We start from the raw sequence: 15,223 nt of genomic DNA on the forward strand, positions 1-15,223 counted from the left end.
ATTGCCCTTTCTAACTCTATGAAGAATTGAATTGGTGGGGATTGCTTTCGGCAAGATGGCCATTTTTATTATATTAATCCTGGCAATCCATGAGCATGGGAGATCTTTCCATCTTCTGAGGTCTTCCATTTATTTCTTCAAGGATTTGAAGTTCTTGTCATATAGATATTTCACTTGATTGGTTAGAGTCAAACCAAGATATTTTATATAATTTGTGACTATTGTGAAGGGTGTTGTTTCCCTAATTTCTTTCTCAGCCCTTTTATCCTTTGAGTAGAGGAAGGCTACTGAATTATTTAAGTTAATTTTATATCCAGACAATTTGATGAAATTGTTTATTAGCTCTCTGGTAGAATTTTTGGGGTTGCCTACGTATACTATCATATCATCTGCAAAGAGTGATATTTTGACTTCTTCCTTTCCAGTTTGTATTCCTCTGATCTCCTTTTGTTGTCTAATTGCTCTGGCTAGAACTTTGAGTACTATATTGAATAGGTAGGGAGAAAGTGGGCAGTCTTGTCTAATCCCTGATTTTAGTGGGATTGCTTCAAGTTTCTCTCCATTTAGTTTGATGTTGGCTACTGGTTTGCTATATATTGCTTATATTATGTTTAGGTATGGGCCTTGAATTCCTGATCTCTCCAAGACTTTTACCATGAAGGGATGCTGTATTTTGTCAAAGGTTTTTTCAGCATCTAATGAGATGATCATGTGTTGTTTTCCTTTGAGTTTGTTTATATAGTGGATTATATTGCTGGATTTATGTATATTGAATCATTCCTGTATCCTAGGATGAAGCCCATTTGGTCATGGTGAATGGTCGTTTTGATGTGTTCTTGGATTCAGTTTTTGATAATTTTATTGAGTACTTTTGCATCAATATTCATAACAGAAATTGGTCTGAAGTTCTCTTTCTTTGTTGAGTCTTTGTGTGGTTTTGGTATCAGCTTAACTGTGGCTTCATAGACCAAATTAGGTAGTGTTCCTTCTGTTTCTATATAGGGGAATAGTTTGAGAAGTATTTGTATTAGATCTCTTTTGAAGGTCTGATAGTATTCTGCACTAAACCCATCTGGTCCTGGGAATTTTTTGGTTGGAAGACTTTTAATGACTGCCTCTATTTTATTAGAGGTTATGGGGCTGTTTAGATGGTTAATCTGATCCTGATTTACCTTTGGTACCTGGTATCTGTCTAGAAAATTATCCATTTCATCCAGATTTTCCAGTTTTGTTGAGTATAGACTTTTGTAGTAGGATCTGATAATTTTTAAATTTTCTTTGGTTTCTATTGTTATGTCTCCCTTTTCATTTCTGATTTTGTTAATTTGGATACTGTCTCTGTACCCTCTCACTAGTCTGGCTAAGGGTTTATCTGTCTTGTTGATTTCCTTAAAGAACCAGCTCCTGGTTTGGTTGATCCATTGTATAGTTCTATTTGTTTCTACTTGGTTGGTTCAGACCTGAGTTTGATTATTTCCTGCCATCTACTCTTCTTGGGTGAATTTGCTTCCTTTGTTTTAGAGCTTTCAGGTGTGCTGTCAAGCTGCTAGTATATGCTCTCTTCAGTTTCTTTTTTGAGGCAAGCAGACCTATGAGTTTTCCTTTTAGGACTGCTTTCATTGTGTCCCATAAGTTTGGGTATGTTGTGGCTTCATTTTCATTAAACTCTAAAAAGTCTTTAATTTCTTTCTTTAGTTCTTCCTTGACCAAGTTATCACTGACTAGAGTGTTGTTCAGCTTCCACATGTATGTGGGATTTCTGTTGTTTTTTGTTGTTATTGAACACCAGCCTTAGTCCCTGGTGATCTGATAGCATGCATGGAATTATTTTAATCTTCTTGTATCTGTTAAGACTTGTTTTGTGATGGATTATATGGTCAATTTTGGAGAATGTATTATGAGGTGCTGAGAAGAAGGTATATTCTTTTTGTTTTAGGATGAAATACTTTGTAGATATCTGTTAATTCCATTTGGTTCATAAATTCTTTTAGTTTAACTGTGCCTCTGTTTATTTTCTGTTTCCATGATCTGTCCATTGTTGAGAGTGCAGTGTTGAAATCTCCTACTATTTTTGTGTGGGGTTCAATGTGAACTTTGAGCTTTAGTATAGCTTCTTTTATGAGTGTGGGTGTCCTTGCATTTGGAGCTTAGCTGTTTAGAATTGAGAGTTCATCTTGGTGAATTTTTCTTTTGATGAGTGTGTGGTGTCCTCCTTCACCTTTTTTGAACTTTTGGTTGAAGGTCTATTTTGTTCGATATTAGAATGACTATTCCAGCTTGTTTCTTGAGACCATGTCCTTGGAAATTTTTTTTCTCATCCTTTTACTTTGAGGGAATGCCTGTTTTTTATTTTGGTTTCCTGTATGCAGAAAAATGCTGGATCCTGTTTATGTATCCTGTCTGTTAGCCTGTGTCTTTTTATTGGAGAATTGAGTCTATTGATGTTGAGAGATATTAGGGACCAATGATTGTTGGTTCCTGTTATTTTTGTTGTTAAAGGTGGAATTATTTTTGTGTGTTTCTCTTCTTTTGGGTTTGTTATGAAAATATTTTCTTGCTTTTACTTGGGTATAGTTTCCCTCTTTGTGTTGGGCTTTTCCTTCTATTTTTCTCTATAATAGGGCTGAATTAGTGAAAAGATATCGTTTAAATTTTGTTTTGTCTTTGAATACCTTGGTTTCTCCATCTATGGTAATTGCAAGTTTTGCTGGGTATAGTAGCCTGGGCTGGCATTTTTGTTCTCTTTGAATTGGTATGACATATGCTCAGGATCTTCTGGCTTTTAGAGTCTCTGTTGAGAAGTCTGGTGTAAGTCTGATAGGTCTGCCTTTATATGTTACTTGATCTTTTTCCCCTACTGCTTTCAATATTCTTTCTTTGTTCTGTGCATTTGGTGTTTTAAGTATTATGTGATGAGAGGAATTTTTTTTCTGGCTCCATCTGTTTGGTGTTCTGTAGGCTTCATGTGTGTTTATGGGAATTTCTTTCTTTAGGTTAGGAAATTTTTCTTCTATAATTTTGTTGAAGATGTTTGCTGGCCCTTTGAGTTGGGAAGCTCCACCCTCTTCTGTACCTATTATTCTCAGGTTCAGTCTCTTCATTGTGTCCTAGGTTTCTTGAATGTTTTTAGATCAGAGCTTTTTGCTTTTTGTATTTTCTTGACTATTGTGTCGATGTCTTCTATTGTATCTTTTGCCACTGAGATTCTCTCTTCTATCTCATGTATTCTGTTGGTGATGCTTGCATCTGTGACTCCTGTCTCCTTCATCTCCAGGACTTTGAGTTTTCTTGAATGATTCTATTTCCATTTTTTAGATCCTGGACAGTTTTGTTCAATTCCTTCATCTGCTTGATTGTGTTCTCCTGTATTTCTTTAAGGTATTTATGTGCTTCTTCTTTAAGGGCTTCTAGTTGTTTACTTGTGTTCTCATGTATTTTGTTTAAGGGAGTTATTTATGTCCTTCTTAAAATCCTCTATTATCATCACGAAATGAGAGTTTAAATCTGAATCTTGCCTTATAGGTGTGTTGGGGTATCCAGTACTTGCTGTGGTAGATGAACTGGGTTCTGATGTTGTCTTAGTGTTTTACTGCTGTGAACAGACACCATGACCAAGGCAAGTCTTATAAAAAACAACATTTAATTGGGGCTGGCTTACAGGTTCAGTCTATTATCATCAAGGTGGAAGCATGGCAGTATCCAGGCAGGCATGGCACAGGAGGAGCTGAGAGTTCTATGTCTTCATCCAAAGGCTAGTGGAAGACTGACTTCCAGGCAACAAGGGTGAGGATCTTATGCCCACACCCACAGTGACACACCCATTCCAACCAGGTCACACCTATTCCAACAAGGCCACACCTTCAGATGGTGCCACTCCCTGGTCCAAGGATATACAAACCATCACAGATGTTAACAAGTCAAATTGGCTTTTTTTTTTTCTCTTATGTTCTTGCGCTTGCCTCTTGCCATCTGGTTACCTCTGGTGTTATCTGATCTCCCTGTCTCTGGCTGGAGCTTGTCCTTCCTGTGACCCTGTGATTCTATGATCCTTTGATCCTGAATATGTCAGAATTCCTGGGGAGTAGAGCTGCAACTGGGGTGTGGGCTGTGTGGGATCAGATCCAGTGTCAGGGCTTTGCTCCTGGCACAGGTGGGAACCAGAAGGCTGGCTAAGACTCCTAATAGTGAAGGATATGGATCTTAAAGTGGCCATTTCTTGTAGTTAGGCAAGACTCCAGTGGAGGGATAAGGACACCAACCCACCCACAAAACATTCAACCCAAAATGTGTCCTCCATACAAGATGTGCAGGGACAAAGATAGAACAGAAACAGAGGAAATGGCCAAACAATGATTGCCCTAAATTGAGACTCATCCCATGAACAAGAGCCTATCCCTGATACTATTAATAATACTCTGTTATGATTGAAGACAGAATCCTAGCAGAAGTGTCCTCTGATAGGCTCCACCCAGCAGTAATGGAAATAGATTCAGACACCCACAACCAAACATTAAATGGAGCTTGGGGAGTCCCATAGGAGAGTTGGAGGAAGGATTTCTAGACTGCTTTAGTGTGGTTAGAATGATATGTCTGGAATAAGACACTACAGACATGTTTTCTCTGTTCTTCTATGGTTTGGGACTCTTTTCTCATGTACATGAGATGCTGGTGATGGCCACTACACCTTTTACAGTGAATACAATTTATTTGAGTGGAAAGTCTACATGGGAGAGCTCATAGGTAGGACCATGGGCACCTCATTTCCTGAATGTTGTTCACTATCAGAAGCCAGAGGTATGTGTAGCAGCTACACCTTGGCCCCTGGGACTAGAATGTATATCATTGGCCACTTGACTAATATCTATGTTCTGAACATGTAGTGCTGCCTGTGCTGTGGGAGAAATTTCAGCTTGACAGAGAAAAGAGCAGACATGGTTCTCAGAGCGATAATCACTCAGAATGGAAGTTTCAAACAGTGAACTTCCAAATACCATTTCCTGGACTCTCAGATGCCATGAATGCCAATTTGAATGGTTGGGTCCTAACAAAGGCCTATGTCTGGCAATGTCTCTCTAGAGTTGAGAGACAGACTAGTGTCTATGTGGCCCAGAGACCTTCCCTGTCAGGGTGTGATCCTACACAGCCACTCAGGATATATGCCATCTCCTTTTACCTGCTTGCAGGCTGGTGTCCATCTCCATCCATACCATACCTCCCTGTCTACTCTAAGTGTTCCACCCTCTACTGCCTGCACCTCCCAGGGTGAAGGAAGCCCTTAGTGCTGGGCATTCGGCTGTCCTTGTACCATTGCTCCCTGAAGAGCTGGGCAGTTATGAACCCTCTACTCTTTTTTTTTTTTTTTTTTTTTTTTGGTTTTTTGAGACAGGGTTTCTCTGTATAGCTCTGGCTTTCCTGGAACTCACTTTGTAGACCAGGCTAGCCTCGAACTCAAAAATCCACCTGCCTCTGCCTCCCGAGTGCTGGGATTAAAGGCATGCACCACCACGCCCGGCTGAACCCTCTACTCTTATGGCCTCTGTACTGTTGAAAAATTCAATCCCAGTTTGGAGTTTCTACCTTGCCTTTGATCAGTCAGTACCTGGATAAAAGATACACAACTTTTATTATTTATAATAAGCCTTAATAAGCAAAGAGCTGGGCAGATATCCATCCTCTATGCTATTATGTCTATTTCCCAGCCAATAATTCCATTATATAATTTGTCATGTTTTGTCTGGGCGGCCCTTAATTCCAATTAGCCAACCTACATGGCCATTTTGTTAATATTCTTATCTCACTGTGGCTTTTTCCAAGCCTAGGTCTTTTCTGTCAAGCTATTGGCTGTTGGCATATTTATTCATCAATCAGGGATAACTTGGTGGGGCAAGGTCACATAACATCACCTGGGTCTGTGTGGTCTCTGGGAGCAACCAATATTTAGCATAGCAAAAGACCAAGCATCAACACCTCTGTCCACAGAGAAGGAACTGAAAGGAAACTCTTTGTCTCTGGAAGGATTTAAGAAATTCACACAGCACTAAGGATTTCTGAAAGAAAACATCCTTGTGCTTGAGTGCAGAGATAAGAGAATTTTGTGCCCCTGCTCCTTCCCCATATCGTCTGTGTTAGCCATGACTCTAAGTGGCTCTTGTGGTTCTCTATATCCTTGTCTCTGTGCCACATGCCCTCCTTTCTATTCATTCCCGTCATTCTTTCCATCTTGGTCATAATGAGATCTAAGCTGCAAATGTGATGGGGTCTTCACCCAGTGCACTTCTTCCTCAACCCTGGTTTTGTTTTTGTTTCTATAGAAATGTCCGCCCTTTTACTATCATAATTGTAAGTGACTCCTGGAGAAACCTTAGGATACTAAGATTACTCAGTTCTAGTGGGTTGTGGTCCATATTCTTGGCCTCTGCTACCCAGAGGCAGAAGAGCACCTGATTGTCCAGGAATAAGTGGCCACTCCAGGTTGTGTCCCCAACCATGGTGCCAAGGTTCCACAGTTCCTCAGAAAGTACCTCCAGATAGTAAACAAGCATTTGAAATCCTGTATTGAATTTCAGAATACTTTGTATTCTGACAATAACACCAAAGAAACCAGAAGAGAATTCATAATCACAAACATATAAACACACAAACACCACATGGACTAACTTATAGGGATGCACACAGAAACATGTGCACACAGCCACACATACACAGACATGACCACATGTGCACAATGACACTAGTTACACAGAGTAACTCACACCTATCACTATAGGTACATACTCAAAACATGTACACTAATACAAATGCACACAGAGAAACACACAGGCACAAGTTCACACAAAGAGGCAGAGATAACAACACACACAGACATATGCACACATGAACACATAAACACAAATACTCATGTGCAATCTCTAGTGAGAATTTTGATTTCTTTTAAAAACCCAGGTATGTTATGTGAATATTTTTGTTTTAATCCCAGGTATGGGATATGGGGCTGCATCAGATTGTCCACAGTCACTAAGTATGTCTTATGCTCTGTGAGGGACAGGATTTTTGCCAGCTGCAGATAGTTTATGTTTGGAATTCTGAGGCCCTGGAGACTGTATTAATGGCAATGCCCCAAGAAGGACCCAGGACCCTCTGGAGAAGGAGGCTGCTTCTCCTTCTGATGCTGCTGTCTCCTGGTGCTGCAGTTTGTCACATAGTCATGAGCAGAGACAAGAGGATAAAGTTGGATATCCTGATGATGAAGATTGGACTTTCCCCAAGGAATTCAATGCCCCTAATCAGCAGGAAGTAATCTAAAGACATCTATACCCACTTTCCTTTATAACCTTCTTTCTCTCCTACCTACTGTTGGGGGTGGGGTGGGTTGGAAGGAATCAGTGTGGAATAAGTGTTGGGAGGGTGGAATAAAGCAGACCCAAAATAGCACCCACAGCAATCACTCCCAGTTACACAGACACACTGCTACTCATGTGTACAGTAGCAGGACAATTTTGTGGTGTGGTACAGAACTGAAGAGAATGGGTATGGCATAGAATGAAAGAGAAGTGAGAAGGTGGACTCCCAAGGTACTGTGGTCATGAGGCCTGACTCCTAAACTCTCCTGGGGCTGGAAAGAGGGAAGGCAGCTACACTATGAAAATGTATATTAGGATTTAGGTGCATGTAGGGCTGAGCTACCAGCTTGGTAGAGATCAGCTGTGAGTATGTAGAGTCAGGGAGATTGGCGGCATTCTCAGGAGCATGGGAAGGAGGAGAAAAAAAATGGAGACACAGGTTAGAGTTCTGAAGGGGACACCAGAGCTCAGTTATCAGAGGGTTATGGCTGAAGAATACACGTCTGTGTCTATAACTGCTGGTTGGAGATGATCTATGGCTATTCTTGGAGGTGAGGTTCTGAAAAAGAAGAGGAAATGTTCTGGCTTTTGTGTGTGTGTGTGTGTGTGTGTGTGTGTGTGTGTGTGTGTGTGTGAGAATACAGGCAGGCATGCAGAGGGTAACTCTGAGTTCTTAGAGGTTACCACCCACTTTGATAACATTCTCTCTCCTGACAAGGCTCCATTTGATTGAATGAGAGCACAGGCATGTGACTAATTACAGAAATTATCACCACCTATTCATGAGGTCCAAAGAAAACAGTGTAACCAGTATTTAGCATGGATTTGGGCTCTGTGTAGTATATCTATGCTGCAGGGGATACAGGAGCACAGAGGTACCATGATGACCATGAAGATCCTGCTACTGATGGTGGCTTTGGTCTTGCCCTCTGTGGAGAATTTATTCTTTAGGAATCCTCAGTACACTCTCACTCTTGAACAGGTGAGAGTGCGGGTCAGACTGAGTGTGTGATCTGGGTTTTCATGGATTGGATGAAAGACTCAGTGATGTCACTGAAAGCTTCAGATGACATCAGTGAGATGTTTTCTGTTATAAGTCTGTCCTCCAGCCTGGTTTTTCTTGATATCTGACATTGGAGGCAACCAGAGGCCACAGGGTGGTTTATGGGAGCATGTGCCTCATCAATCTGCCACAAAGAATCTCTTTTCTCACCTTGTGGTCTTCTAAAGAAATTCCAATTCCACAGAAATGACTGTTCAGAAGTTCTATTTTGCAATGAAAGACTCATGCAGGACGAGGTGCACAAGGCAGGACCACTCTTTTCAGATGGATGAGCACTGCCACGTATGGGGAGGGGTGCCTGTAGGGATAGACTTCCTAAGATGTTTTGATGTTTTGGTTTTGGTTTTGGTTTTGGTTTTTCCAGACAGGGTTTCTCTGTGTAGTCCTGGCTGTCCTGGAACTCACTTTGTAGACCAGGCTGGCCTAGAACTCAGAAATCCGCCTGTCTCTGCCTCCCAAGTGCTGAGGTTAAAGGCATGCGCCACCACCGCCTGGCTTCTTTTTTGTTTGTTTGGTAGTTTTTTGTTTTTGTTTTTGTTGATGTTTTAATTGGTGACTTGAGAAAATAAGAGATTCTGGAGAAGTTCAGCCTTTCTTCTAAACTGTGGCAGTGATGAATGAAGATGCTCATTGTGGCTGTCTGATCTTTCATGGCCTCCTGGAATCTCAACCAATCTGGAGGTAGAAATATCCCATGGTTGAAGCTGGTATCCAGGTACCTTGCCTCCTTCTAATGACAATTCCAACTCATTTTGGCCCAGCAGCCTCTCACCAATGACACTAAGTTCTTCTTTTCCCTCAGTCTTACAATAAAGAGAGTTGGCAGTTCCTGATCATGCTCTTAGCCTGGTCCTCTTGGTGATTTTTCTCAGGTATTTATGTGTGAGCTTTGCAGGAACCCCAGAATAATCCTGGCCCAGGGTTGATGTCTCCCACCCAAGATCCCTGTCTTATCCTGTCTGGATCTGCCTGATCATGACAGAGAGGGGCTAGCCATTGCCATGAACGTATCATGTCCCTCTAGATAGGACAGAAGAAACACCAGTTTCTTCCTTCATCTCCTCCCATTTCAGTTTCTACCTGGAATTTCACTGTTTGACTTACTCTTTCTGTTTTACCTCTCACAGTGGTTTTCTTCTTTAGCTTCTAGGAAAATGGTACATAACTCGCTGGGCAGGAAACCTGCCTATTCCTGCAAAGAAGAGGGTTACCCCATTGCCTCCCTTTGTTTTTGTCAAAAATGTTATTGGCAAGTTGGAGTTTAGGATGAACATCTCGTAAGTACCTGCTATCTGGCAGCCCTTTCTGCTCTTGGCTCTATGGATTCCCCACCCTCACTACAACCATGCTTCTGACCTCAGCTAGGCACTCCATGTCAACATGGAATCCTCTTGTATTGTCTGGGCAATATATCAGGTGAGTTCTCTAAGCATAGGAGAAATGTTCCCGGGGCACTGGCTGCAAAAGTAAGGTCTAGTGCATCACTAGTGTTCTCCTATGATACTCTATGGAGGACTGAAACTTCCCTTCTCAGTGCTGCTTGCTCCCCAGAGATACTGTAGATGCTGTGCCTATTTCTGTGTAGCCACAGAACTTCAGAGCCCTCAAGATTTCACTCATTTGCATGTGCAGTGAAGATCCAGGAGTAAGGTGAGAAGGTCTAGAACTCTGTCTTCTAGCAGAAACTTTTGGAAACATTAGCATAATTAGGACAGTTCAGGCCTCTTCGAGAAAATGGCCTGAGCTGGCAGGAAGTATGTCCAAAACTGCTTATGGGTTTAGATACATACCATTTCTTTTTTGTCTTCTCACCTGCCATGATGTGGACTACACCAGGAGCTGACACAGAGATTGTGGCTAGCTAATGCTTGCCACACTAATGCTTGCCTAGCTGCTATATATTAGATGAAAGATATGGGGTCAATTCAATGTATAGCCTCATAGATGGCAAAAGGGGAGGACAGAGCTGGTGTTAGGGAGAGAACCATGCCTTTGTTCTTTGTTACAGAAAACCCATTGGTTGTGTTCAGTTCAAGATATATATGGATGAAGATAGATATAATTCTAATATCTTCTACATCTGTGAGTGCTCAGTTTCAGATTCTTTATTTTCTGTGGCCTTCAAGAAGAAATTTGAAGACCACATGGCTCATTTTCTTTCTTAGGGCCAAACTTCAAGATTGTCTTTAGATTCATCGGCGGGACAGACTTTGCTATTGCTGCCCATATAGGCAAATTCAACAGAGAAATGGAAAAGGTGACAATGCTCATGGGTGAGTTTCACTCTGCCTAAGAGCTGGGCTTGGATTCTTTAAAGCAGTATGTATAGAGTGGGTCACTATCTCCTGTCTAATGTTCTAATCGCCACCTGGAGGTCTTTCCTGAGATGCCTGGGGCCTTTGGGAGAGGGTTTTATAAGCTTTTGGTATATTTATCCTCAGTCCTGTCCATTCCTGAATCACAAGGCTCACAGCCAGTCCACACCCACTGAGCTTCAGCATCTCTCTTCCCTTCTCAGCCAGCCTTTCTCCCAGCCCTGTTCTAGGAAGGGAATTGATTGGAATCATTTCTCACTGGGAACATGGGAAAATATTTGGAGACAATGTGCTGTTGTCATGTCAGCAGTGCCTGTCTGACATCCAGATGTTGGAGGTTGAGTCCTGCTCAACACCTGTTATATGAAATATGACTCCACCCCATTTACCAGACAGGTATGGGATATTGAAGTCCACAGCTATAATCATAACAAAAGATAAGTGAGAGACAAGTAGGTCAATGAAGGTTTTAAGGACAGTTTTGGCAAGTGTGAAGTAGGGAAAAATGTTTCAGTGTTCTCTGTCCTTCCTTTCAACCATTTAGAACTTAATGAGAAGCTTGAACAAGCCTTAGCATAAGTCTGTGGTTACGAGTTCTTACTCTGCACGAGTGAAGACTTGAATTAATGTCACAAGAGCTCATAAACATATCTGGGCATAGCTGAATGTTCCGGTAACTCTTTCATGGTGGAAGAGACAGTGGCTCCTCAGAGCTGGCTGTTCAGACAACATAACCACAATGATAAACTTCCAGTTCAATGACAGGCTGTGTCTTCACTTGATCTTAGCCAAAAGGCCGAGAAGCGATGACAGGCTGTGTCTTAAAGCAATGCCAAGAGCGCTAAAGGAGGATGATTAGCATCCTGCATTGGTTACCATGGTTATACACAGACACACCCAACTCATTCACACACACACACACACACACACACACACACACACACACGCACGCACGCACGCACGCACACACATTGGTACACACACTCTCAGGGTGGAAAGCAAAACCAGAACTTTCATTTCCTGAGAGACAGTTTTCAGTCACATCCTGGGAAAGGTAGGTCCTAATCAAATGTCCCATGCTATCTCTGTTCTCACAGGGGAGTTCTCAATACTGAGGTACACAAGGAGAGTACCTGAGTCCAAAGTTACCAGTGCTAGGTGGAGATGTGACCTCCCCTTGTCAACATCACCAAGCACTGAGAGTCACAGCATAATTCTAGCCTCTGCATTCTCTAGTGCCTCTGCTCACATGATTCTTTTGAACTTCGAGTTGCACTGTGCTGCCTCCCTCTCTCTAGGTCAACCTGAAGACACATCAGCATTCAGCCAGTAGTCTCTACACTCATGAGATTCCAACAATGGCCTAGGATGTCTCTCAGCCTAGACATGAAGACTCTAGACAGAATCATCTACTGCTGTCCACTGGCCCCATTCTCAGCTATTGACCTAGGGCTAGGGATTATGGTGCTGACCAGAAGTTTTAGGCATTTCTAGATTACTCTCCTAATTCAGTGTACCTGTGTCGTAGAGACCCGCACTGATGATCTTATTTCAATATGTGTTTTTGAGAAAGTGATAAGGGCAATGTTGGAAGACAAGGCATGATTGGCAGATAGTGGCAGCATAATTATAACAGAGCTGGGCCACTCACTTTTGGACCTCCTCTCTTTCTCACCTCAAGCTACTGTCAAGTTCAATACTTCTATCTATGATGTAATGTAGAAGGTTGGTTCAGGGTGCCTATGGACAAAGGTTGTTCTTTGCATGAGCTTGTTTGGGGTGGGTATGATGGTCTACATATGATTTCTGCCATCTGGGGATAAATATGTGAAAATCTTGTTCTGAGCAGCCTTTGTCGAGTGTATTGGGAGCTGCCAGACTCATGGGAGACTTCATGTGCTTGGTTAATACTTGTCATAAACAAGAGGTAAACATAATTTTCTCTTCACTTCTCCTACGTGGCCTGTCTCCTGCTCAGGAATATTCAGCCTGAGATACTCTTTCTATTGTTTGAAATATGTCCCCCTAAAATCCCTGAATAGTCTGGGAGTGAACCATCTATAGTAAGATTCTTTTCTACCCCCTTGTTTCATACCCATGTGGCCTGCAGGTCGACATATGGCACCAACGCCAACGGTGCTATTGGATTTTGAAGATTTTGTAGAAAGCTTAATACTGAACAAAACAGACATCATCAACCCTGGATGTGATGGTAATGAGACAGAGATTTTGCTTCTTTCTATTTTTTTTAATTCATGAGATTCCTATAAGACAATGACACTACACACACCTGTCCCAGACACATGTCTTGTTCTCTGTTTGTAAATAGATTCCTGTGAGTTATCTGGACAAACATAGTGCATGGAGGAAACACCACAGGGTCTGCACAGGAACTGTGTTCTTCGACCCCTTCACTCATCTCCTGTTTCTGAGATAGAGTGCCAGCTGTCAGGAGAAGACATGCCCAAATTCACATTCCTCTCCCCCCAAAGTCTCAGTTTTCAGTAAAGATGGTAAATATTCCTTGTTTTGTGTTTAACATCTAATCAAATGATGCCTGTTTTTGTGATTTTTGGGTGTGATGTGATCAGGTACACAGACCTGACCTTGCACGTCAGCACTCATGGGTCCATACATAGATGACATATCATGGCACAAAGGGTCACAGAGCTCAGCTTTGGCAGTCAGAGCATCTAGAGGGCAGGACAGGGTAGGAACATGCATGATGGCTAGTGAGGGAAGAGAAGGGTGAGCAGAGTCACAGACAAGCTGATGTGGGTTGACAAGCATGGTTCAGTGCAAGAACCTGGGGTCTCTGTAAGTCCTTCGTGTTCTGGTGCCTACTGTTGGATGCTCTGGTGTGAATGCCATGAAGGAGGGTTGGGGGTGTGCTCTGGGAATATGAAATGCTGGGCTTACAGGCAAGGCTTTTACTATCTCTATCAATTAGGCAACAGAATCAGAGACACAGGAACTCCAAAAATGAAGGAAGTAAAGGCAAGCATGCTTCCCCCAAGCACAGACAAAAAGAAAGGCAAAATGTACCCTATATCTTCACTGAAGTTCCATCAAATCATGTTTTTTTGCACACCACCAGCCTTTCCTTGGGGACAGTTATCTTCTTACAAATTGCAGACCTGCCCTCTTTTTACTGTCTTCCCAAATCTGTGGAAGCAGGAGGATTTAGTGTAATGACTCAGATCAACCTAGGGTTGGCCTCTGCATGGGGTTCCCGAAGGCCAGGCTGTTGTAGCAATTATTTAAATACTGGCCTGGGGTTTCTGCCTTTGGTTATTGAATTCCCAGATTAAAAAACAAGGCAACCTTTATATCTTAGTCAGGGTTTCTATTCCTGCACAAACATCATGACCAAGAAGCAAGTTGGGGAGGAAAGGGTTTATTCGGCTTACACTTCCATATTGTTTTTCATCACCAAGGAAGTCAGGACTGGAACTCAAGGAGGTAAGGAAGCAGGAGCTGATGCAGAGGCCATGGAGGGATGTTCTTTACTGGCTTTCTTCTCCTGGCTTGCTCAGCCTGCTCTCTTATAGAACCCAAGACCACCAGCCCAGAGACGGTCCCACCCACAAGGGACCTTTCCCCCTTGATCACTAATTGAGAAAATGCCTTACAGCTGGATCTCATGGAGGCATTTCCCCAAATGAAGCTCCTTTCTCTGTGATAACTCCAGCTGTGTCAAGTTGACACAAAACTAGCCAGTACACTTTATATTTACAATAAGCCTTAAACAACACAAGAACTAAGTAGCTGCCTACTATCAATGCTGTTAGAATGGCCTTTCCTATTGATAACCCGAGTTATCACTTACTATTTACTATGTTCCATCTGGGCTGCTCTTAACTCCAATTGGCCACCCTCCTATGGCTTACCTAACCCATGGCCACTTCTCCCTTTTCCTCCTGCAGTCTTCTTCCCTTCATCATCCTCTTCTGACCCCAAACCCACAAAATCTAAACCCCACCTCTGTTTCTTCTGTCCAGTTATTGGCTGTTGGTTTTTTTTTTTAACTAATCAGAAATACCTTGGGGGCAGGGACACTCAGAGTCTTTTATATGGACTCTCAGTTCTGGGGCAGTCAGTCTTGGGTGCCCCAAATTAGCACTAGAATGCAAGCAACATTAGGCCAATACACTACACCAAGCTACTATGACCATGGAATGTGTGCAGTGAAAATCAGCCCATTTGGTACCTGTGCCTTATGTATGCCAGTCATGGATATAGTGTGTGCCAGCCAGGCACAGTGGATATGCACCTTGAGGAAGGAATGGAAGGGAGAACCTCAGAGGACACAGTCATAGCTCAGGTTGAATATATTAAAGGAGCAGGATTTAAGACAGATCCTTTCCATGGATGCCACCAATAGGGTACGTGTTGTACCATCTAGCTGTCCTGCATAGAGATTCTGGGACAGGGTGGAGGCTGGGTGATCCTGAGCCTCTCAGAGGCCCTGCTGTGTGAACAGACAAACATCTTCTCACTCCTGA

General features: G+C 42.4%; 1 protein-coding gene across 2 annotated transcripts; it reads left to right on the plus strand.

The window, feature by feature from the left end:
• The first annotated feature begins 8,147 nt into the window (after positions 1–8,147).
• LOC110290547 (uncharacterized) lies at positions 8,148–13,241 on the plus strand. Of its 2 annotated transcripts, XM_021157105.2 has the most exons (6): positions 8,148–8,322; positions 9,547–9,680; positions 10,412–10,485; positions 10,569–10,676; positions 12,829–12,930; positions 13,048–13,241. In XM_021157105.2, exons 1-6 carry the CDS (start codon positions 8,188–8,190, stop codon positions 13,074–13,076), a joined length of 582 nt encoding a protein of 193 aa, XP_021012764.1. In that variant the 5' UTR covers positions 8,148–8,187; the 3' UTR covers positions 13,077–13,241. The 2 variants fall into 2 exon arrangements, with proteins under 2 accessions (XP_021012764.1, XP_085691217.1); XM_085835091.1 differs by lacking the exons at positions 12,829–12,930; positions 13,048–13,241 and adding an exon at positions 12,568–12,802.
• Positions 13,242–15,223: the final 1,982 nt, after the last annotated feature.

This window comes from Mus caroli, unplaced genomic scaffold (assembly GCF_978045245.1).
Source record: "Mus caroli unplaced genomic scaffold, Mus_caroli_1 scaffold_2, whole genome shotgun sequence".
Lineage (NCBI taxonomy): Eukaryota > Metazoa > Chordata > Mammalia > Rodentia > Muridae > Mus > Mus caroli.